The sequence below is a fragment of the Amphiprion ocellaris genome, chromosome 14 (genome assembly GCF_022539595.1).
Source record: "Amphiprion ocellaris isolate individual 3 ecotype Okinawa chromosome 14, ASM2253959v1, whole genome shotgun sequence".
Classification (NCBI taxonomy): Eukaryota; Metazoa; Chordata; class Actinopteri; family Pomacentridae; genus Amphiprion; species Amphiprion ocellaris.
Window position 1 is genome coordinate 33,660,584 of NC_072779.1, and position 24,580 is coordinate 33,685,163.

Genomic DNA, 24,580 nt, shown 5'->3' on the forward strand with positions numbered 1-24,580 from the left:
ATCGATCGGCTCTACATTCCTAAATGGCAACACTCAATTAGCTGCTTTTGTCCTCCTGCCTCTTCATATCGCCTCCCCATCACACTCCACCGAGCACATTACCTCATTATCACACACAAACTCACAAACACACACCGACCACATTGAATAAACATCCACAACTTTGTTCTGCCTTTTCTCTCTCAACCCACAAATCACCTGGTATCTCCTCAGCGGTGAAGCTGCTGATAAGATGCTGATTCAGGAAGTCCAAGCAGCAAAATCCCCGATAAAACCAGACCGACATTCAGCCAAAATACAGCGAAATTCATTGGGTCAGAACTCAGAACTGTTTTTTTTTTTAATTCTAAAAATGTTCTGAGAAAGTTCTGCAAAGTTCTACCAATGGGAAGTTTTCTTGTGCTTTCCCCAATGTTCTTCCTAAAATCTGGATAAGGTTCTTAAAAATGTTTGGTGATAAGATTTTTTAACTGTTATATTCTAACGTTCTCAAAATTCATTACACTGAGAACGTTCTTCCTTTGTGACCAAGTAGCGCTGTGGAAAACTGTGGAAACGTTTGAAATTCTATTTTGTGTTCCCTCAACAACATCCCCAAAACATCCTTAGAACACTGCAGAGACAATGTTCACCTTCACTATTCTATCACATTACGGGAACGTCTTATGAAGATCGTTCTATAATCTGACGACTTGATAACATCTTGAAATCTTTCTCTTGTTATAACTGCGGAAACATCTTACAGGAGAACGTTCTACAATGTGTTCTCTCAACAAAAAGGCAAAATGTTCCACCTGTAATGTCATTCTATTACATTACAGGAATGTGTCATAAAGAACGTTCTGTGATCTGAGGACTTGATAACATCTTGAAAATGTCTTCTGAATGTTGCATCCTTCTTTTGTTCTAACTGCGGAAACATCTTATAGAAAAATGTTCTACACTGTTCTCTCAACGAAAAAGCAAAATGTTGCACCTTTAATCTGTCACATTACAAGAACACTATGAAAGATTCTGTGTGAGTTCCTGAACTGTCATATTAACAAAGGTGGAACAGTCCAGCTTCAGCGTTGTTAAAGGAACACATTATAGAACATTCTTCAATCTTCCACGATAACAAAGGAGGGATGTTCTGAATGCAACATTCTCAAAACATTTTCAAGATGTTCTGTAGACCTCAGCTGAAAGAATGCTTTTTGTTAGCATATCACATAACAGCCTGAAATGTTGTGAGATAGAATCTATAAGATGTTCCTACAATGTTCCACAGTGTTGCATGATAATAAAGGAAGAACAATTAGTTTTGAGAATGTTGGGGAATAACGATGTGATCGCAAAACATTTTTAGAACAACTTCCTGCCTTTAAGGAGAACATTGTTGGAGCTGAAAGAAAACTTCCCGCTGAAAACATTCGTAGAACTTTGAAGAACATTATTGAAAGAAAAAAATTCCTGCTGGCTTTGTGGGGTCCGTCTTACTGCAACCAAAAATGACAAACGAAAAGTCTAAAAAATGCACAGATATGATGCGCAAAAGGTGTGGAATTTTTTTTTAAAAAGCAAGCTTGAACTTTCCTAAAGTCTGAGCTGTTCTTACATTTAGAGTTAAGGTGCTACTGAGAAGGTTCCACCGTCTTTATTTTTGCTCAAAAAGCACCTCTGTGGTCGACCTCATTGCTCTAACTGAGGTGTGAAGATGCTGGACATCCTGCAAAATAAGGCGCCACCAATACATTTAGAACCTCACAAACAAGCAAAATCCGAAAATCAATCCGTTATCCGGTGGAGAGCGGCCAGCGCTGGTGTTATGAGATTAGCTTTTCCTTTTTCCTGTTAGAGGACGAGCAGCCCAGTTGGCCCGACCAGTGCTGACTCCAGCGAAATCTTTTAATTTATCAAACCTCTGATACTCAGAAAAGGGTGAATTTCTCTCTCTGTGTGTTGGGAGCAGGTTTCCACCCTAAACGAAGGAGTTTAAAAGCCTCAGGGTATTGTTTCTAAAGCAGATTAAAGTGTTTTCTAGCCCCGTTTTAAAGCTCCCCACCATTTATTTGCCGTCTGCCTCGGTTTGAACTACATCCCTAACAGAACAGTGAACACTGACCTCACCGCCGCTCCCTCAGGAATCGTTTATTTAATGATGGTGGCAAAAAATTCAAGCCAGCGCAGGAAGCAAATCGACAGAATGCGATGGAGTTCAGAGGGCATTGGGATATTTTCTGCTGGGGGAATAAACAAGCAGCTCCAACTCTTTGGTGGTTTGCCAGAGCGTCGAGGGATTAATCCACCGCCCTGGAAACGAGGCTCGGTCTGCCACGTTGGTTCCACTGTGTCCAAACGCTAATTGAAAAAATTAAATGGGAGGATGCTGTTGGTTTTATCTGTGGAGTGAACATGTAGGATTGTGTGTGAGTTGAGTTTATCTCAGGCTGAATGTTCTTACTACCTCAGACATGGAAAATTGCAGCTTGTAAAGTTAATTCCTTAGCATTGATTGAAGCCCTATAAGAATTACCTATAGGAGTATTTTTACCATGAAAATAATCCCTTCATGCCTTAAAGTGGCTTAGATTTAACACTATAGCTTTGCCTCCTCAAATATGTATGGATTTATGAACATCATTTTGGGTTTCATGTCTATCTCCATCCATTTACCTGCAATCCAAGCACCTATAACCTTCATTAAACACAATGAAACTATTTTGACAATGGCAAGTTATATTATTTTGGGACAACTGAGAAAAATGTTGAGCTGAAAAGCAATAATGAAGAAGAAAAGTATGATGTACAACACTGCCTGCATGATGAAAAAACCAGTGCAGTAATGTTTTTAAGTAGGCATGTCATCAAATACAAGCTTTTTAAAAATTTTGCTCCTGATCCCATTTGAGTCGTTAAATATCTAGTGTCAATACTGAGTCCCAATCTGATGCAAATTGTGTACACAATACTCACTTTAGGATTGTATTATAGCTGTATTATTTGGTTGTGCCACCAGGTGGAGCTTCGTACTGTATAATGCATACATTCATTCATACATGCATAAACAACCGGAAGTGATATAACCCTAACCCTAAAGCCATGCTGGCCAATCAGAAGCCTGGAAAAAAGCTAATAAGGGCAACCAACAATGATAAGGAATCACATGTGTGGACAAAACAGTGGAAAATTAACTGTTTCATTTAGGGATGTCAAAACTTTTATGAACCTGATCCGATCTGAGTCATTTAACATTCAGTATCTGCAGATATTAAGCCTCAATCTGATACCATTTTCCTGAAAAAGTACAATTTCAGTATAGTAGATCAGCTGTAGTACCTGGTTGTTCCACCAGATGGAGCCTCTTCCTGTTTAATACTCTAATGACCAGAGGAGACGTCACTTAGACTACAGGAAGTTCATGCTGGCAAGCAGAGAGCATTGTGGGGAATTAGCTAGTAAACGGATACCATGACAGAGACTAATGTGGTTGTTAATGACCTCCAACCAGCACACACATAAAATCAAACCAGGAATTGCATTTGTAGATCTCTAAGACCCACATTATGTGTTTCTGGTTATAAATAGTGAAATCAGTACAGGATAAATGTCAAGTGTGACATTTTTTAAACTGCGTTCTTACTTGTGAAGAGTCCTGTTGAGGATTTAAACTTTTATTTTTGAGCTTCATTCTAAAGTGTCCAACGTTGACTCCTAAAACTGGGATTTTCAACCAACAGTTGAACGACTTCCTGATGCAACGTAAAGCTTTGATGATTAACATACACTGACCCCATCTTGTGCTGTAAGTTTTCTTGCTCTAAGGTTGTTTGGTGCCCCATTTGGTTAGTTTTTGCAGTAAAGGGTCCATTGTGGTGCAACCTCTGGTGTCCAGTCTTGGGCCACTTTGAGGACATGCCCAGCATTGTAATATTGTACTTGGACATCTTGTACAGTTGTTTATTTGAGGTGTTCTCAGGCCAAAATATCCAAATGTTGAAGGCATCGATCTTTTTCATGTCACATGTTGTCATTCGCAGTCATTCTGAACCATTTAACAACACTAGTTAATGTTCGGATAGCATGGAGCTTAGTAGGGTTGTTTCTCTGACTTAACTCACCCAAACCTTAACTGTAGTTCAGAAAACACTCAATGACGTGTATGTAAACATCCTGTCCGCAAAATGTTACGCTCTCAAATTACTAGAATGCAATTTAAGACTTGTATTGAAAATAATCTTCAACTCAAGCTGCATTTGCCATTTATTTCACTGTTTTTCTGTCACTTCTTCTCAGCCAACCAATCATATATTAGATGGGGCGGGACTTATCACCACGGTAACCCAGAAAATGGAGGAAAACCTTCTAATAGGTTGTATAAGGGTTATATTTTAACCCAAATTATGGTGTTTTATCTCAGCCTAGCCAAGTAGTTTTGATGACAGCAAGAAAAAAGAAAACTTAAGTCCAAGAATAGTTGTCCAACACCGGAGGCAGACTTTGCGCATCTTTCAAACTGGAAGCCTTTTCTACTATGTTGTAGTTTTAGTTTTCTGGCTTCCTTTTAAGATGTAAATGACAATGCAGCATGGTTGCACAGGAATGTATTTTTTCGAAAAGTAAAATTTACTGGATGATATTGTCTCTTTTATAAAACAGATTTAACAACACAACTGATATATCAACAAGGGTATTTAGTGCTCTTGTGATGCAGTAAAACACCTTTCAACGCTCTCCTCAGTCAGTGAGGTTTCAATTCAGCACGAAACGTAAGCTCCAAACTCATGTACTTCACCGGTGACATTTTAAATGCATAATGATGAGTCTATCGGCTGCACAGCAAGAAATAAAAGATGATCGGACAGCTCCAGGAAGTGGAGATATGAGTGGACAGCAGGAAGGTACACAAACTGAAATGGATGGATTATATATCGTTGGAGTTCAGGTGGAGTCGACTCCGAATAAACAGCGCCTCGGTGTGTGACGAGCATCTCCTTCCTGACCCTGACATGGACTCGGCCCTCCAGTCTCCTCCACTTCACATTCTAATAAAGACTAATGTGTTTGCCGACATCAGCTTGCTCTCATTAGGGTGATTAATTGCCTCCTTGCTTTCGGTAAACAGTATGAGCTGTATTCCAATTTATTCAGGGGAAAATTAACCAATCATAATTAAATGCTCTGATCTCTCTCCCTCACCTCCTTTCCCCGTATGAGCTCTTGTCACATGCCGGGGCGAACGCTGGCTGATTTATGCCGCCGTGCTTCCTGTCATTAGTGGGATGATGTAAGTTCCATTTTGCGCGGGGTGAGCGTTCATAAAGAGCCCGAGTCGGCCTTGTAATGGTCAGTTTTTAATGGCTTGATTTATTGCCGGAGCACACAGGAAAGACGGTTTTGTTTCGATACCGACCTCGTGGAGCCCCGACGCCCTTCTTGCAATGTCACGGTTTACAGTGTGTAGGTCACATCGCAATAAACACAGCCACCAGAAGATGAAGACAGCTGACCTTCACCGGACTCCGAAGGAATCTGGGAAGGAGATACAAAGACAGAAATAATTCAGGGAAAGGATGGGAGGATTTGATGTGGGATTAGCTTTTGATGGACTGATATAAAGGCAGACAGTAAAAGATTTCTGATGGCTTTCAACAGCATCACAAACACTACGATTGAAGGGATTAGACCAAGGCGAGCGGCGCTTAGTTGCAGAACTGAAAGATAGATTGAGGCTGTGTTTTAGTGTAAACCTGCATCCTGGCACATGGCACTTATTAAAGCAGGGTTTTGTAGCTTCAGTGAGTCTAACATCAGACAGAAATATTGCAGTTACACACTCTATATGTTCACATATTGACCTAGTTTATGAATTATTCATAAGCCGAGAGAACAAGAGTACACATAAATTCATCTGGCTACAGCAAGCTTTCTTGTGTAAAGAAGTTTCCCTTTTCCCTGAAAGATTTCAAAGTCACTGAAGAAAGTAAATAATCAATGATCATCTGTGCAGTCAGCTGTTTCTGTATGTCAAAGTTTTCCCTCCATATCTAATCAGTCATTTAATATTGAGTATGTGCCCAATCTGACACCATTTTCCGAGCTAATTCACATTTTGGTAAATTGTTGCAGAACCAGGTTGTTCCACCAGGTGGAGTTGATAAATAATTAAACTTAACTACACTTCAAAAGGTTCTCGGTCTCACCAGAAAACATCACAAGACAAAGATTGTTCCTGCATTATTTTTCAACATAGTTTTCTACATTTACAATGCACTTGTTTCGGTGCTTAAGACTTGCCATTCCTTTATGGAAGAAGTCCACATCTTGAACTTCCAGATTCTCTTTAACAACACGCATGACTTTGCCATCACTCTAGAAATGGCAACCATGCAGGTGGGATTTAAGTTCAGGAAACAGAAGTCAGACGACCATCTGTGCTATGATGATGGATGCATTCTTTCCTTGATTGCTTCAAACATTTGAGTTTTTGTGGAAGGTAACATAAGGCTTTATAGTATCCCAAAATGGGAGTCATGCTACTTGTTTCTGGGTGAGGTTGAGAATTTTTTGAAAAACACTTGGTGAAAAAATAACTGCCTTTCTGCATCCAAGATGTTCTTTAATGTTAGGTAGGTGGTGTCAAGCCTTGTTATGAAGCTATGTTAGAGGGTAAATGTAGTGTTAGAGGGTAAATGTAGTGTTAGAGGGTAAATGTAGTGTTAGAGGATAAATGTAGTATTAGAGGGTAAATTTAGCAGTAGAGGGTAAATGTAGTGTTAGAGGGTAAATGTAGTGTTAGAGGGTGAATGTAGCATTAGAGGGTAAATGTAGTGTTAGAGGATAAATGTAGTATTAGAAGGTAAATGTAATATTAGAGGGTAAATGCAGTGTCAGAGGGTAAATGTAGAGTTAGAGGGTAAATGTAGTGCTAGAGGGTAAATGTAGTGTCAGAGGGTAAATGTAGAGTTAGAGGGTAAATGTAGTGTTAGAGGGTAAATGTCGTATTAGGGGTTAAATGTAGCATTAGAGGGTAAATGTAGTGTTAGAGGATAAATGTCGTATTAGGGGTTAAATGTAGTATTAGAGGGTGAATGTAGTGTTAGAGCGTAAATTTAGCAGTAGAGGGTAAATGTAATGTTGGAGGGTAAATGTAGTATTAGAGGGTAAATGCAGTACTAGAGGGTAAATGTAGCATTGGAGGGTAAATGTAGCATTAGAGGGTAAATGTATTGGGGAAAAAAACTGTATTGTCTACATGCAGTTCATAAAATGTACATGTATCTTACTGTTTATTACTGCAGCGACCAGAAGAGGTGTCACTTGGACTACAGTCAATTAAGTGTTGCAAGAGCTTAGCTAGCAATGGGCACCATGACAAAGATTTCTATGATGCTTAATGACCTCCAATCAGAGTCTATATGCTTTAGACTAGTTTTATTGACTTGGACAGTGTTCCTCTATCCCAGTGAACATCAGTAACAAGGCCGTATTTGTCACTTTGTGTTTCTCCATTAATTGATTGATAACGCTATTGATTATTGAGTTAGAAAACTACCAAAGATTATCCTCCCGAAAGTCCTGCCACAAACTGTGCTCTCCCTTTGCAACACCTCTGTGACAGCAGAGGTAAACAAAGGACTTAAATTGCCCTGATCCCAACCTCCGAGGTCAGATGTGGACTTATCTGCTGGTTATAATGCTAGAAGTGTTTGCTAGCAGCTACCGATGCTTTATAGTCAAGCTAGTAATCATTCAAAAAATACTAAAACTAAAACCGATGGGGGAAAAAAAGGGCAAAGGTGTCGCCCAAAACTCGGACTTCAGTCAGTTCAGGGTTTAGCTAGCATCGGGCACCATGACAAAGACTTCTATGGTGGTTAATGACCTCCAACCAGCACACATATATCAAAGTAAGCACTCTTTTGACCTGTGTTAATGGCTGAAAACATTAATATCAACACCAGATAAGTGTCAAGCCAAATATGTTTTGACATTTCTTGGTTACAAAGAGTCAAATCATTTCAGGACTTTATTCCAAAGTTTAAAACCAATGCAAAAGTGTCTTCTGAAGGCATGATGGTAATGCAGTGTCCTCAGTGGAACTATGAACTGCAAAGGGATGCAAAAAAATTGGTGTAAAACTAAAGAAAATGTTCAAACCAAAGCTACACGTCTGATCAAACACCTCAAAATGTAAAGTCTGATAGAGCCAAACCACGGAACAGAAAAGAGACAAAAGCTCCTGAAATGGCAACAGGAAGACTTAAATATTGGCACTCATGAGCAGCAGTGATAACAGAGAGAAATATTGAGGTCAGAATGAATGATTCATGTCACATTTTCCCAGGTGTACTTGCGAATATGATCCTCCGCTGTTCCGAAAGGTGTTTTATGTGTCGTCGTGACAAAAAAATGTAGTTTTATTCTTGCTGGTTCGAGATAGAAAGAAGAAAAACAACCAAGAGGAGTGAGGACGGCTGGAAGGATGATGGATATGGAGAGAATATTAATTCATTCAGCTTCTCCCTTTCATCGCTTTTTCTCCGTGGCTGAGCTTCTTTCTGCACTTTCTCCCTCACAATATCAAAAAAATAAATAAAACCAATTAACACTTATTTCTCCACCTGCTGCAGGCAGTCGGCATGTATTTAAAAGTCAGCTTTTCACAGCAGTTTCTCTTCGGCTCCGTCAAAGTCGGCTCGGTTCCATCTGCAGCCAGCATGAAAGTAAATAAAGTTTGTAAAGGATGGAGCTTAAAGGTCAACATTTCAGCTTCTCTTAGTCTGCTGTCGACTGCCGCTGCTGTGGCTGTAAGAAGCTGTCAAATGTCCAAACTATTTCTGTGAATAATGGCACTTTAATTTCAGGCGACACACAAAAATTTTTAGATATTCTGTCCTTCTGTCACTGCTCATTCTAGTGAAACGTTGATCAGTCAAGCATATAGGCACTATATAATATTATAAAATAGAGCTTTGGTCTGCAGTAATTATTCAGGATTAAAGATTCAGTGTGATAAATAGCTTAGCAAGAGCTGATAATTTTTGCAAGTCTGAGCAAATGTCAGCATGCAGGCATGTTTGTACCATTCTATGTCCATTTGGTGTTATTGTTTTTACACCAATCCACAATGTATTCTCCCCATTTAATCCAATTCAGAGCCAAGTTGCAGTAAGAAATAAAGGATGTTCTTATCAGATACACCAGGTCTTGCAAACTGATCTTTGATTTCTGGTGCAACCCTGCAAAATGTAATCTTTAAATTGTAGTATTAAGTACTCAAATAGTTTAGTAGAGCAGATATTGAAATTAAAATTATACTAAAAAGGTTAAAGTCTTATGGGACAAACAAATGAAACCAAAATGCTTACTGAATCGACCTCTGAATATTAGAAGCACGACTGAGCAGCTTGAAAGTTTACGGATTGATTTCAACTTTCTTTTCCTCATGATTAACTAAGTTAACACCAAAGACTCTGTTTATTATTCCTGATATCAGGTTTTTAAGAAACACTAAAAATCGTGCAGAAGAGGAGAATTTCTCTTATATGTTTGAGATCATTTTTAATGCTTATAAGGACATTTTAATTGTATACAAGACCCAGAAATAATCACCATTCCTGTTGTATTGTCCTCTTTATTGTTGTTGGCAGATCCCCATCCCCTATTTTAATTTTTGTAACTCTGCCAAGGAACACAGAAGAGTTATGCGACGATCGGCGTATGTTTGTCCGTCTGTCTGTCTGTCTGTCTGTCAGCAACATTACTCATAAACAGACTAACGGATTTGGATGAAATTTTCAGGGAAGGTCTGAAATGACACAAGGACCAAGTGATTAGATTTTGGCAGTGATGCAGCTTATAGTCTGGATCCACGGATTTGTTAAAGATTTCTGTATCATTGTGAGATAGCGGCACGTCGTCACTGTAACCATGACAACAAGTGAACACTACGTGCATGATTGTGCTCCCACTACAAATCCACCACTGTGGACTGATCTGTTGGAAATGATACGACGACTGAGCTGCCTTGGTGGAGTACTGCGTTCTTGTTCTTTAAATGCTGTTCTTGTTCTTTATTCGACAGTCTGTCTCCATGGACATCTTTCTTGTGTTGCAAGTTGTCCGTCGCCAAGTTAAATCTGCTGTCAAGTTGTTTTGGGGGAACCTTGGTTTGTTTTTCCATGGAAACGTTCCAACAACACTGGATAATAATACCTACAAGTTGTAATCATTTTTTTTTTTTAAGTTATTTTCCTTCGGTCTTTTTTGATAGGCACAGTCGAGAGGCTGACAGGAAAGCAGGGAGAAGAGGGCCGTGAGCTGGAATCGAACTCAGGCCGCTGTGTTTATGGGTCGCTTACTCTACCAGTTGAGCTGTCTGGGCACCCGGGCCAATAATTTTTTGAAAAAAAATTCCTGTGCTGCAATATATGACTGAAGGTGGAACCTTCTGCCTGCAATGTTCTGAGGGTGTTTACAGGATCTTGTTGAGGGAACACATTATAGAACGTTCTTCTGTAAGACGTTTCCACAATAATAGCAAAGCAAGGATGTTCCCAAAACAGCATTCAAAAAATAATGTTCTCAAAATGTCAGAACATTCTTTATTAAACATTCCTGTAATGTGGCATATTAACTAAGGTGGAACATTCTGGGTGCAATGTTCTGAAGATGATATGGGATGTTGGTGGAGGAACATAATACAGGATGTTCTTCTGTTAAACATTCTCCTAAAGTTCCATAAAAACAAAGGAAGAACATTCTCAAACCAACATTCAAAAAATGTTTTCCAGATGTTATCAAGATGACAGAAAGTTTTTTATACAGAATATTTTACAGTGTTCCTGTAATGTGATGTACTAAATGTGGAACATTTTACCTTTTTGTTTAGGGAACACTTTATAGAATGTTGTACCATAAGACTTTTTCACAATGATTACAAAGGAATAATGTTCCTAATGCAACATTCACAAAGTTTTAGGATGTTATCGAGACCTCAGATGACAGAACGTTCTTTAAAAGACATTCCTGTGTTGCAACATATTAACAAAGGGGAACATTTTGTCTGCAATATTTTGAGGATGTTTTCTGGATGTTCTTGAGGAAACACATAATATAACCTATAGAACATCCCCAACAATGTTCCACAGTGTTAAAAAATAACAGTGGAACAACGTTTTCAGTGCAACATGGAGTCTCGAGAACATCAGTACAAAATGGTCTAACAATGTCATCACTAAACATTATAAAAACATCTTTAGATATCTAACCTTTAAGGAGAACATTCTGGGAACTAAAAGGAACCTTCCTGCTGTAAATATTAGTAGAACTTTGCAGAACTGTTTTGGAACAAGTAAATTCTAGCGGAGTTCATGGGGTTCATTTTAGTGCAACCTGAAAATTGTAGAAAAGATGTGCAAAATGTGTCTGAAGTGAGCTAATATTTATACATAATATCATAATATAAATTCTGACAGAAGCGTTTCTTTGTGCAGTGAGACAACAGAAAACAACTCCAGAGAAAATCCCAACGAGGGAACTCAAGTTTGTCTGACTGACTCTGATGCAAACGTCTCCTGGCAGCAGAAATTGTACATCGTCTCCTCTTGTTCGGCAAATTGATTCCCAGAGTTGCTGCTGATGCGAGATAACGTCGCTTCATTTGCTGACATTTGTCCTGCATACGTAGAACAACAGTTTGTCGGCCTGACTCATCGCTCCTGTGGTTTAATGTTCCGTCTGAAATGTGAAAATCCCACAGGCAGAAAATTGAAGCAGAGAGCAGATGTTGTTGTTTGTTTTCCTCTCCTTTGTCTTTATGAGGGAGGTTTGTGATGAAGAGGCAGTTAGAGCTGTGCAACTTCTGCCGTTTAGAAAACTTTTTCTTCATAAAACTGCTTCTGAGGCGAGCGTGCATCCATTTTCTAAGCTGCTAATCTCGCTAAACCCTGCATGTGCTGCGATTCTATTAACCGCAGTAACACCTGAAAATGCTGCCAACACAAGAGGACATTATAAAAAGCTACAACGTATTGATGAAGTGTCTTGAATTGGCAGCTGCGTCCCATTTTTCCTCCCTGACTACAACTGTCAAAGGAAAAGGTTCTGCTATTTTTTAAATGTCAAAGATATGCGAATCAAATACTGTTTGCAATATGACACAAAAAGAGAGAAAACTTTGACAAGCACCCCGTTGATTTGACTGTCTGAAGGCTCATATTTGCTTCAGATAATCTTCGGAGTGTGTTTTTACACAAAGTGAGAATTTCAACTTTGTCTCTCAAAAAAATATGTTAAACTGCAAGTTTTGGTCAAAGCATATTTTAATTTTAAAGGAATAGTTTTCATACCAAAAGGGAATAGAAAAAGCCTCCAGTTTCTAAGAGCCAGGAAAGATTCTTAGCTCATATTTTTCAAGAATGAGCTTCATATATTGTTAAATGTCAACATGAAGACAACATGGAAGCAGCTTGTGACTTTGCACATGTAAAACCAACATGTAGGCCCCAATGAACACCAGTTTTTGTGATTCTATGACTCAAAATGGAACCTTTCCTTGCCATACTTGCAGGAACCCAAATTCTACTGATGTTAGAGCATCTAAAGTTGGTGAAGGCTAAAAAAATAAATAAATAAAAAAATACAGCCTTCGACCAAAGACTGTATTTTAGTAGAAATATGGATCCATCCATATATATACACTTACAGGAACTTTCTCAGGATACAGTGCCACCCTTGATTGAAAAATTTCCACTTTTTTCCCATTTTCAAGGGCCAGTAGTTTAAAATGTATCCCCTGCTGAATCCATTCAATCATTCTGATCTGCTGGAAGCCATTCTGTCAGTATCCTCACCACATTTCATGGCTGTGGGAGTTTTAGTTCTGGAGAAATTGAACTCTTTTAAATGGCTTCTCAGATAATACATTTTTTGACGGTGAAAACACAAAAAAACTTGCAAGTCTGAAGGAATGACTTTCTCAAAATTCTGCCAAAAAATATTTCACAGAACTCAATTTTTGGTCCCAAATAACAAATACGTAAACTCTGAAGAAAATCTGACGATGAATTTATCTGAAATGACAGATACTGACCCATATTCATCTTTGGCAGACTTCCTGCTTCATTATTGTGGATGAAGGATGCACAGAAATGTGAATATAAGCTCTACAACGATAAAACTGTGCCTTTGCTTAGAGAGGTCAGGCTGCATCTTGCATAGAACCATTATTCTGAGACGTAAGGTTTATTTTTACTTGTTTTCTTTGGTTTAGGTGCCAAAAGGATGGGGTTTGGTTGAGGCTTTCAGAAAGGCAAGTTCGAAGCTTGGTTAAGCACTAAAACTATGTGGTTTGTGTTAAGATAGGACTCTTTCGCAGCTTCCCTTCCATTTTCTAGGTTACCATGGTGATCTCTGATGAGTTATGAGTAGCACGACTTTTGTATGATGGGATGGCTGGGAAAAAGAGACAATAAAGGAATAAAAAAAAAGCAAAAAAAAAAATGTGGGCCAGTGTGAAAGGATGGATGGTTGAAATCCATCATGTCAGAAGACGAAGAATTTCCTCTTTTCATGAACTAATAGTTTATTTACTCTATTATCCATAATTATAAACCTCTTCTGTTGTTTAAAGCTGCCCTAAAAAATGAAGAAAATGACAAATGCAGATATGTCAGGATGAGAGAAAACAACAGGAGTGAAGAGAAACTTACACCATTTAACAAACAGCACTAAAAACAGTGAAAATGATCTCTGTTTTAATGCATCTCCTTCTTTTCCTCTCTGTGCAGAACATCTGAAAGTGGCGCTGGAGGAATACATGATGCGGATGCCGAAGGTTCGCATCCTGAGGACCAAGAAGAGGGAAGGTCTGATCAGGACTCGTCTGCTGGGAGCTGCTTCTGCTAAAGGAGAAGTTATCACCTTCCTGGACTCCCACTGTGAAGCTAACGTCAACTGGCTGCCTCCTCTGATGGGTGAGGAACAAATATACACTGCACTGCCCGTCCAACAAAAAGTCGCACACTCTAATATTTCATTGGAACGCCTTTAACTCTAAGAACAACACACATTCACCGTGGCATCGTTTTGATAAGCTTCAGCATTCATTTTCTACCGAGATCTTATATTGATGATGGGAGAGTCGGACAAAGTCTCCTCCAGAACATCCCAAAGATTCTCAGTGAGGCTGAGGTCTGGACTCTGTGGAGGTTAATCCATCTCATCCCTGATCCATTCATTCTCAGTGTGAACCCATGAATCCTGGCATCATCATCTTGGAACATGTCCATGTCATCAGGGAAGAAAAACTCCACTGATGTAAAGACCTGGTCATTCAGTATATTCAGGTATCAGCTGACCTCATTCTTTGGGAACATAACATTGCTGAACCTGACCAACCCCAGATCATAACCCTAAACCCCACAGGCTGGTAGGCACTAGCCATGATGAGGTCATCACTTCATCTGCCTCTCTTCTTACCCTGATGCCCCCATCACTCTGGAACAGGGTAAATCTGGACTCATCAGACCACATGACCTTCTTCCATTGCTCCAAAGTCCAATCTTTGCGCTAACTGAAGCCTTTTTTTCTGATTAGCCTCACTGATCAGGAACTTTCTGGCTCCAAACACCACCCTTATTTGAAAATGTTGCACTTAAATCTACTTTTTTTCCTTAAACAAGAAAAAAAATGTCCTCGAGTCTCACTTTGAAGGTCGCAGAGCCCAAAGTGTTTATGTTGCTGCCAAACAGCCTCCCACCATCCAGCTCGGTAATGTATGCCCACATAAACTGGGCTCCCCCGCTGGGAGGCTGAGTGCCTCCTCCTCCGGCTGATGGACTCGCTTGCAAACACACTCTCACTTTCTCAATTACCCTCTTTTCCATTAAAGCGCCGTGTTGGGTCGTGTTTTCCCAGCGTGGCGTCGTCCCACTTGGAACCGTTTCACAACACACCTCATGACCCACGCTGCCTCACTGTCAAGCTGTTTACACACCGACCGGGAATAAGGAACGCCGAGCCGCCGGCGCGGAACACAAACAGGCATCATGTTCATTACAGCCCGACGTGACACTCTGCAGCGTTATTAATGGAGCCTGTGACAAAATAACAAGCGAAACTACATCTCAGGTTGGCATCCAGTCGACTGCACGATAATAAGAACCTCCCATAAATGAACAAAAACGCCGTCACACGTGTTTGTTTGCTGTGATAAACAACTCTTTAAAGCTGCATTTTTTCAAATAAACTACATTTAGACTGGAGATGTGGTGTAGAGGTGAAGAGGTCAGGCTCAATAAACAACAACTCCAGTGGAATTATTTTGGACTAAAAGCAGCAGAGACGACAGCAGGACGCGTTGCTTGTCCTTCGTCAACCTATTTTTCACCTTCATCGACGCACTTTCAGTCACATTCAGCCTGAATCTGGTGTGTTCTGAAGCTCAGAGGCAAATAAACACACATCTGGGTCAGTTTATAGCAAATATGTCACGGCACCGTCAATATTTGTTATATTGGACCCAAAATTAAGTTCTGTTAAATATTTTGGCAGGATTTTGAGAATTTCATGGTGGAAGTACTATATTTTTGTGTTTCCACCTTCAATAAAACTCGCAAAGCTTTTTAAAGGTTCAACATCTTCAGAAATAAAACTCCCACAGCCATGACTTGAAATGAAGACTGAGACGGAATAATTTCCAGAAGATCATATTCACTGAATGGATCCAGTGGAGGCCAAATTTTTCATTATTGGTCCTTGCTGCCATTTTTACGATAGACCTGTCAAAAATTACTCAATTTGTCCAAAATGACTTCAAACTTGTTTAAAATTACTAAGATCATGGCCATAATAAGAATTATAAGAATGTAAATTGTCCAAAATGACAATAACAAATCATTAGCCCTTGAATTTTCAAACCAGGGTGGTAATGTGTCCCCAGAAAGTTCTTGTAAGTGTATATATATGGATGGATCCATATTTTCTACTAAAATACAGTTTTTTGTCAACATTTCACCAACTTTTGAGGCTCTAACATCAGTAGAATCTGATGTGTGGAAAGTTTGACAAGACAAGGTTCCAGTTTGCTGCTGCTTTGACTCGTGAAATGTTGTTTTTCTTGTCTTGTTTTGGCAGTTCACTCTCCAAAAAACAGTGAAGCCATTTTAAAGGGTCAATATCTCCAGAAATAAAACTCCTGCAGTCGTTAAATTATCTGAGGTTACAGACAGCAGTTTCCAGCAGATCCAAATCATTAAATTCTACAGATGAGGCCAAATATTTAGCTGTTGGCTCCTGAAAATGGAAACATTTTCAAACTAATTCCTAAAAGTGTCTAGACATGGATGTCTCCATATTCCTCAGTAAGGCAAAAAAAAGGCCTCCTATGTTAAATTTCCACATGTAGACAACATAGAACTTGTCCAGAAGAAGCTGGATGATCTCTTCTGTCATAAATGGATCAAAACAGCATTCATCAGTGCTGAGACGTGGCATACTGTCTGGATCCTGGGATCAAACTGGTGACTGGAAGGAAACTCAAAGGCAGATGATGCAGCTTGTAACTTTCCACATATAAAACCAACATCTAGATGCCAATGCACACCAGTTTTTATGGTTCTACCATTGAGTCCACATTAACTTTTGGCCAAAACAGCAAAAACTTTAACCTTGTCTTGTTAAACTTTCCACACATCAGAGTCTACTGATGTTAGAGTCTCAAAAGTTGGTGAAATGTCAACCAAAAACTGTATTTTAGTAGAAATATGGACCCATCCATCCACTTACAAAACTTTATGGAGACACAATACCACCTTTGTTTCAAAAATGTGCACTTTCTTGCCAATATCAAGGGCCAATAATTATTGATTATTGTCATTTTTGACAACTTTGAGTCATTCTGGACTATTGTTTTGTCAATTTAGACATTTTCTTATCTTATTTTCAACACATTTTGAGTATTTTTGCACGTGTCAAGTCATTTTGGACAAATTTTAAATAACTTTTGACAGGTTCAAGTCAAAATAGCAGCAAACTGGAACCTTGTCTTGTCAAACTTGCCACACATCAAATCCTACTGATGTTAGAGTGCCAAAAGTTGGTGAAATGTTGACCAAAGACTGTATTTTTAGGATATTTAGGAACTTTCTGGGGACACAATATCATCCTTTTTTGAAAATGCTGCACTTTTTTTCCATTTTCTGGGACCTGTAGTTCAAACAAATGAACTCTGCAGGAGCGATTTAATCATTTTAATGTATTAAAAACTACTCTGTCTGTGTTCTCACTAAATTCCATGGCTGTGGGAGTTTTATTTCTGGAGATATTGAACACTTAAAATGACTTCAGAGGTCTGAAAACATATGAAATTGTCCAAAAAATCAACCAAAACATTTTACAGAACTTACTTTTGGGTTTCAAATAACAAATAAGTAAACTCTGAATAAAATCTGACAATGGAGCAACACTGCTATGTGAAAAGACAACGGCTGACCTGTATTAGTCTCTGGTAAACTTCCTGCTTCACCACTGTGGATGACAGATGTACACAAACATGAAATACAAACCCTGCAACAATAAAAGTTTGGTTTCCTGTGGGACATACAGATTTTAACCAAACAACAACTCTCTGACTCCATCTGTGTCTCAGACCGAATCGCCCAGAACAGGAAGACCATCGTGTGTCCGATGATCGACGTTATCGACCACGACAACTTCGGCTACGACACCCAGGCGGGCGACGCCATGCGAGGGGCGTTCGACTGGGAGATGTACTACAAACGGATCCCCATCCCCTCCGAGATGCAGCGAGACGACCCCAGCGAACCCTTCGAGTGAGTAACACACCAACGTTACAAAGAGCAGGGAAGCTTCCCTCTATGCACTGAATTGTGTCCAATGGCAAACTGAAGTTGTGAAAGTTTTACTTCATTGAAAGCTCGTTGCTCCTCCACCAGTCAGCGTTGTCTCTTGAGTCCAGTTCTTCTGTTAAAAGCTTCCAATGAAGGCACATGTTGCACTTTGTTTGGAAGTTTCTACTCTTAAAATATTCCATTACTCAAAATAAGAGCACATTCAGCTCCTCTGTCTAGTTTTAATGGAAGTGATGCTAAAAGGTGTGACTAATTGATGACATTTATCAATGTTGGGGAAAATATCTGATTTCAATTTAGCTAATTTACAGATATTGCAGTTTGATTTGCAATATATTTGTTTTTTAGGTCGCTCTTCAGCTTAATATTCACTTTGTGATAGATTTAAAATGTGCAATGAAGCTTGACTTCATTAGAAAGCATCAAAAGCTGTCCAACAAGGGAAGGCAGCAGAGCTTCACTGCATAGTTTCAAACCGTGATTTTAACTTGACATCAATAAATTCAGCTTCCCTGCTCATTTTTAAGAGCAAAACACTGACTGCATCCTTGTAAATATCCCAGTTAGTGCCAAAAACACTGGATTTACCAGATAGATAGAAATGATCCATAATATGGGGAGCGGATGTGGTAGATTTGCAGCTTTTGTACAATGTTGTTGAGTTTTTACTGGTAATCCAAAGAGTTTGAGTTGTTTTTGATGCCATATTAGTAAAAACAGAAAATAGAAAACTGGTCTCAGTTCATCCTGATGGTGACATAAATGGTGGCACCAAGTTTCATGACTGTTCATTAAATAGTTTCCAAGATGTTCTGAACTGCAAATGGTGAAGAACATTGTATAATTTGCTCAGAACATTACATTTCAGTGATGTGCAGGAAAATGAACCAAATCTAAGCTTGAAATCTTGATATTTCATCAAAATTACTTGTTGTAGATGTCTCTTTTTTTTTTAAATGGCAAAAATAAACTGTGTGCACCAACTAGACTCTGAAAAAACTCTGCACCCTGTGTTTCTTGTATTTAGTTATTTAGCTGCAACCAATGTTCATGAATTTTCAGTTGAAATGTGTCATTTAAAAGATTTGTCAGCCGGAAACTTTAAAAACATGAAGAATGTCAGATTTTCTCGTATTAATTTTCAGTTCCATCAGGAAAAAAAGCAAATCTGCGCTTTACACTGTGATATTTCATCAAAATCACTTCATTCTGCAACTCTTTTTTTTAAAATGCCACAAATAAACTAATTTATTAAAAGATACTTAAAATAATGAAATAAAAGTAAAATCTGTGCTATCTGGTGCAACTGAGAAGCCATTTGTAGATATGCAATCAACAACACTTTATTCTGATTCTGGATTCCAACCAGACTCTTAAAATAAAAGTTCTGCTACTTGGTGCAACTGTGAAGTCATTACAGGGATTATTTAACTGATCTAGGCTGTAAATAGAAGCATGGAAAGCAATTACAAATAAAAGCAGTAACATGTTGATAGTATGTAGAGCCAGCATTGGTAAATCTTGATTCCATAATGTTTTTTAAAAGTTTTTGCAAGATGAATAATCAAACAAATTGAACTTTCATGTATTTTTTAAAATGATTTCTGGCATCCTAACTCTGTTATCCTACACAGAAAACATTTCTAAATTCTCGTTCTTTTAGCCATAGTTGTGCAGTTTCCATAGTTTCCGTAAAATGTTGAATAAGAATGTGACCGGAATAAAAAAAAAAACAAACATGTTGGGGTTAAGAGGGTTGAAAGGTCTTACTACTGTTGTTATAAAGGTTGGAACCAAAGAGAAGAAAGAAAAAAGGGAATGATTTAACTTCTGTCCGGATATATATCTTACTTCTTCATGAAAACCTCACACTGTGTGGACAGTGTGTCTACTTAATACAAGCCTGTTTGTATCTTTGAACTTAAAAATAAAGTATTTTTCTACACACAGTTTGGTGCAAAAATACGTTCCCACTTTGGTGTGGAAGAACCCTGAGATCAGCCTGATTCAGCACCTCTGGGATCAGCTAGAACTCCGACTGTGAGCGAGATCACACAGATTTTAGAGTCTGGTTTAAAGCCTGAAACCAGCTGCAGATTTGCTGAACAGCTGCTTAGAAATGCTCACATATCCACGCAGTTCTGGTCGTGTTCTGTGCATTTTCTCTCCGATATGGAATGTAGAGCGTCGCTGTCATTGAGAGACTAAATTGGAAATTATGTTAATTTTATTGCACGACAAACAGGCAGGACACCGTTTGTCGAGTGGTGACTTGGAGTTTCCATCAGACATCGCAGAGGCCACAGCAAACACAACAATCACTCCAAACAGTTTCGATTTTAAAACATAAAGCATGTAAACAAACTGCACAAGAGCCGGAGACAAACGGTGAGCGGCGGCTACTTAGAAGACATCAAAGAAGAGATAAAAGCTGCAAGCAGCGTTGGTCAGATCTTAGCATCCTTACTGGTCAGCGAATCCAAACATGTCCACCAGGTGGTGCTGCAACTGAATGTGCATTTCAGCCTATGGCCTTTTTGATGTGCAACCTATCAAAACTGTCCACCAGGTGGCGCTCTCTCTGTGTCTGGAGGGCAGGACTGTGATCATATGTAAAGTTTGACAGCAGTTACACAGCATTTCCTGTGTCATAATGAACTGTCAAAATCCCGCCAGCTGCCAGACTTTTGCGGAGCATTTTGCGAACTTTTAATCACCCATCCCTGTAGTACATCCTGGCCGAATTTCAGCTCTGTCAGGGTTACCCTGTTTGAGTTTATAGCTTTTGAAAATGTGCAAAAATTGGTCCCAAACCATCTGAAATGTGACACATAATTCCAAACCTCTGACTTCCTGTTGTGTTTTAGCTATGGTTGTCATTTATATTTTTGTGTGTCGTGACGAGTTACTTTTGCTACCGTATCTCATAGCTGTAGGTCACACGTACTGGTCGTAGTTCGTGGTTGAAATTTTCCAGGTGGCGCTATTGATCCATTTTGGCTCACACCTATGCAAGTTCCATAAAATATCAAATTTTTTTGCCGTTCCTGATGTGTGTGCAAATTTTCAGTTGTCTTCAAGTACTTTTAGGCCTTCAAAACTGTGATTCAAAAAACGGGAGAAAAAATAAAAAGAAGAAACGAATGAGTTTAAAGAGGGTCCTGCTCATCTTTGGTGCTCGGACCCTAAATATATGAGAAAATGTGAATGTTCTGGAGAAGAACTGAGGTTTCTGTAATCGCTGCCAGATTAGTTTCATTGTTTTCACCCCAGAAGAAGGAAAAACCGTCCTCTGTGCTCAGGAGGCTCCAGCAGCCGCCATGTTTGCCTTTAATTGATCCTCCTCAGGGACTAGTTTGGCGAGAGAAGACTACCTGCTGGCTGCCTTCCCCCCATTTCCACCTGATGAAAAGCTCGTAACTATGACAACCTGGCATTCCTGCGAGCATGTGAGTGTGTTGTGATGTTTCCGACCTGCGTTTGGCTCAAGGGTACAGAAAGACCAGAAAGATCTGCTCGGGTGTTGATTGATTGTTGAGATTAGAGGCGCCTTAAATCGGATTCGGGGTTGAGGATCAGGCTCCGGTCGGCGAAGTTCCTCACAATAAAGTCGTGCTTCTGTGTGTTTGAGCACCTGCTGCCCTGGTTTCTCGTGCCTCAGGTGTACAGCAGCAGCAGCAACACAGCAGCTAATGAGGCCTGAACTCTCCTCGTCACAGCAGACAGCAGCCACAGCGCTCTGTAGTGGGTTAATTGGTTCTGCACTGAGCGGAGCATCTTCATTATCTGCTGAGAAATAGTGCCACCCTAAAGACATGCACTCTGACTGGATGCCTGCATCCCCCTGGATTGTTTTCTTGCTCTCTTTCTATGTTTTTTGTTGTTTTTCTGATAGATACATGGCATTTTTTAGCTCATTTCTTGCAAACTTTTGAAGGCGTCTACAGATCGTATAGGGTGGTGCTGTGGTCTGGATTCAACCTACGTCCGAAAGTCACAGAAAATGACATAAGCACTGAACAACGTATACATTTTATTCTTTTTTATTATCATTTTGATGCTTATATTTGCAGGGAGAGTGCACAACTATAACCAGAGTTGGCTAGCAGTGAATATGCATCTGTTGTTCTTGCTCAAATACACACAAAAAATGATACAAAATCTAAAAATCCTTCAGTGTGAGTGAATAAAATCAGTTATTACAATAAATAAAAGGCAGGTTTTAGACACCACAAAGCTTCCCAAGTCTCTAAAGCTTGTGAGAATGGGATTTTAATTCCCTACAACTTTAAGTAAGAAAGCTGGAGCTATTTTTTTCTGAACTGTGGTGCCTAAATATCTCTAGTAGATGCTGGAATGGAAGAAAATACAAGCACATCTGGGGGTTCAGAACATAAAACCTCTTCAAAACTATGTGAAATGACATGTATATATTTTTATTCCTTTTTATTGTCATTATGATGCTTGTTTTTGCAGGGAGAGTGAACAATTTAAACCAGAGTCAGCTAGCAGGGAATATGCAGCTGTTGTTCCTGCTCAGGTACACAACAAAAAACAACCACAAAGCAATAAATCTGCACAAAAAACAGTAGAAAACCTACAAGTTCATTAGTGTGAGATCATAAAATCAGTAAATACAACAAATTAAAGGCAATTATTGATGGTAACAGGTGACTTCCTGAGTTTCTGAAGTTTGTGAGAATGAAATTTCATTTCTCCACAGCTTTTACTAAGAAAGCAGATTGACCGAAAGCAGTTTTTTCTGAACTGTGGTGCCCAAATATATTGAGTAGATGCTGGAATGGAAGAAAATACAAGCACATCTGGGAGCTAAGAATATTTTAAAAAGTGTTCAAAATTATGTGAAATGACATCAGCACTGAACAACGTATAATTTTTATTATTATTTTAGTGCTTATTTTTGCAGGGAGAGTGCACAGAATAACCACAGAACAATAAATACACAGAAAACAATACAAAACCTAAAATTTCATTAGTGTGAGGTGGTAAAATCAGTTAATACAATAAGTAAAAGGCAGTTATTGACTGAAGATGACTTTAACCAAGCCTTTTAAAAAAAAACTCAAAGCTTCCAAAGTCTCTGAAGTTTGTGAGAATGGGATTTTTGCTTCCCACAGCTTTTACTAGGAAAGCAGATTGACCAAAAGCTGTTTTTTCTGAACTGTAGCACCAAAATATCTCCAGTAGAAACTCCAGTCGTACCTGCAGTGCCTTGGTAAGTCATCTAAGATGAGGATTTTATTGCAAAAAATAACAAAATGTCAAAGCAAATGGCATTTATTGTCATAAAACACAGTACAAGGGGGTTCAAACTAAGAAAAATGCTGAAAATGACCTAAAACATCCACACATGTGCAGATGTTCTGAACCATGAGTGTTCAGTTGTCATGACTGCATTATTAAATGATACAAAAATCCTCTATATTCACTGTTTGGGAATCACCAATTGAGTAAAGCTGTTGCATGAATTGTGTTTTGTCTTCCAGGTCACCAGTGATGGCTGGTGGGCTGTTCGCTGTGGACAGGAAGTGGTTCTGGGAGCTGGGAGGATACGACACCGGGTTGGAGATCTGGGGAGGAGAGCAGTACGAGATCTCCTTCAAGGTAACTCGTGTCATTATTTTTTGCAACTAAAGTGCCTGAAGGCAGACGAGATTTCATCTTTCTTACTTGAGATTCTGTAACCATCCAATCTGCCGCCTCTTTATCTGTTTGCATCAGGGTCACACTCATAATTAGAATAAAAGACGTCCTCCTGGAAATTAACGCTGTTGCCGAGATGTGACATAATCCTCTTTCCTTCTGCCCTCGGGCAAACCTGTAATGAAAGCTTTGAGTATCTGATTTTCTATGTTTCAAAAGAGCTAAAGGTGCTTGTCTTTGTTGTTTCTTTGAGGGCCATTTCTAATGCGCCCCTTCAAATTTATTAGAACTTCCCTCAGGCCAGTCTTTAGCAGCCTCTTAACGAGCTCAGTAAACAGCACAGGTGACGCTATTTACCTTTAACTGGACTTCAGTGTTGACAGAGTGGACTAGAGGAAGTGAAAGTGAGGTGTTCTTTGGAGAGTTTCGCCTTTTCTAAACATTCCTGTGATCAGGATCAGAGAAGACAAAAACTCCATCCAGTTTTATTGTTCATTCCATTGAATATCGAGTATTTGCCAAAGCTGAGTCCCAATCAGATACAGTTTTCATAGATAATGCACACTTCAAGAACATTAAAGGCACTGAAATCAATACCAGTGAATACATTTAGAAATTGAATTTCTGCATCTAAGTCCTTCCTTACTGTTATGTAGATGGTCAGGAATTTGCTTCTAAGCTTGAATGTAGAGTTAGAGGGTATATGTACTGTAGATAAGCTGTAGTAACTGGTTGGACCTCTTTAATACTGCAGTAACCAGACAAGGTGGTCACAGGTAGTTCATGTTGTCAAGCAGAGAGCATTGTGAGGGTTTAGCTAGCAACGGGCACCATGACAAAGACTTCTGTGATGCTTAATGACTTCCAACTAGAGATTTTTGTTTAAAGCAAGCTGGAATTGGCTAGGCTAGTTTTCATACAGCTCAGTGACGTGTTGTGGAAATTCAGTGACGTCGAGAGAAGATGAGGTGTAAGATTTACTAATATCAGTGATATCAACAGAGCAGCAGTACATGCAAGCAACGCCAGCATCAGTTATGAGGATTCTCTCTGATCTTTGG

General features: G+C 39.2%; 1 protein-coding gene across 1 annotated transcript in view; it reads left to right on the forward strand.

Moving 5' to 3' along the window:
• LOC111584904 (polypeptide N-acetylgalactosaminyltransferase 10) overlaps positions 1-24,580 on the forward strand; it is a 114,080-nt gene that overhangs the window by 68,218 nt on the left and 21,282 nt on the right. Inside the window, exons 5-7 of the mRNA XM_055016949.1 lie at positions 13,773-13,958; positions 17,633-17,816; positions 23,363-23,480. Of these exons, the coding sequence (XP_054872924.1) occupies positions 13,773-13,958; positions 17,633-17,816; positions 23,363-23,480 (488 nt within the window). The remainder of the gene's footprint in view (positions 1-13,772; positions 13,959-17,632; positions 17,817-23,362; positions 23,481-24,580) is intronic.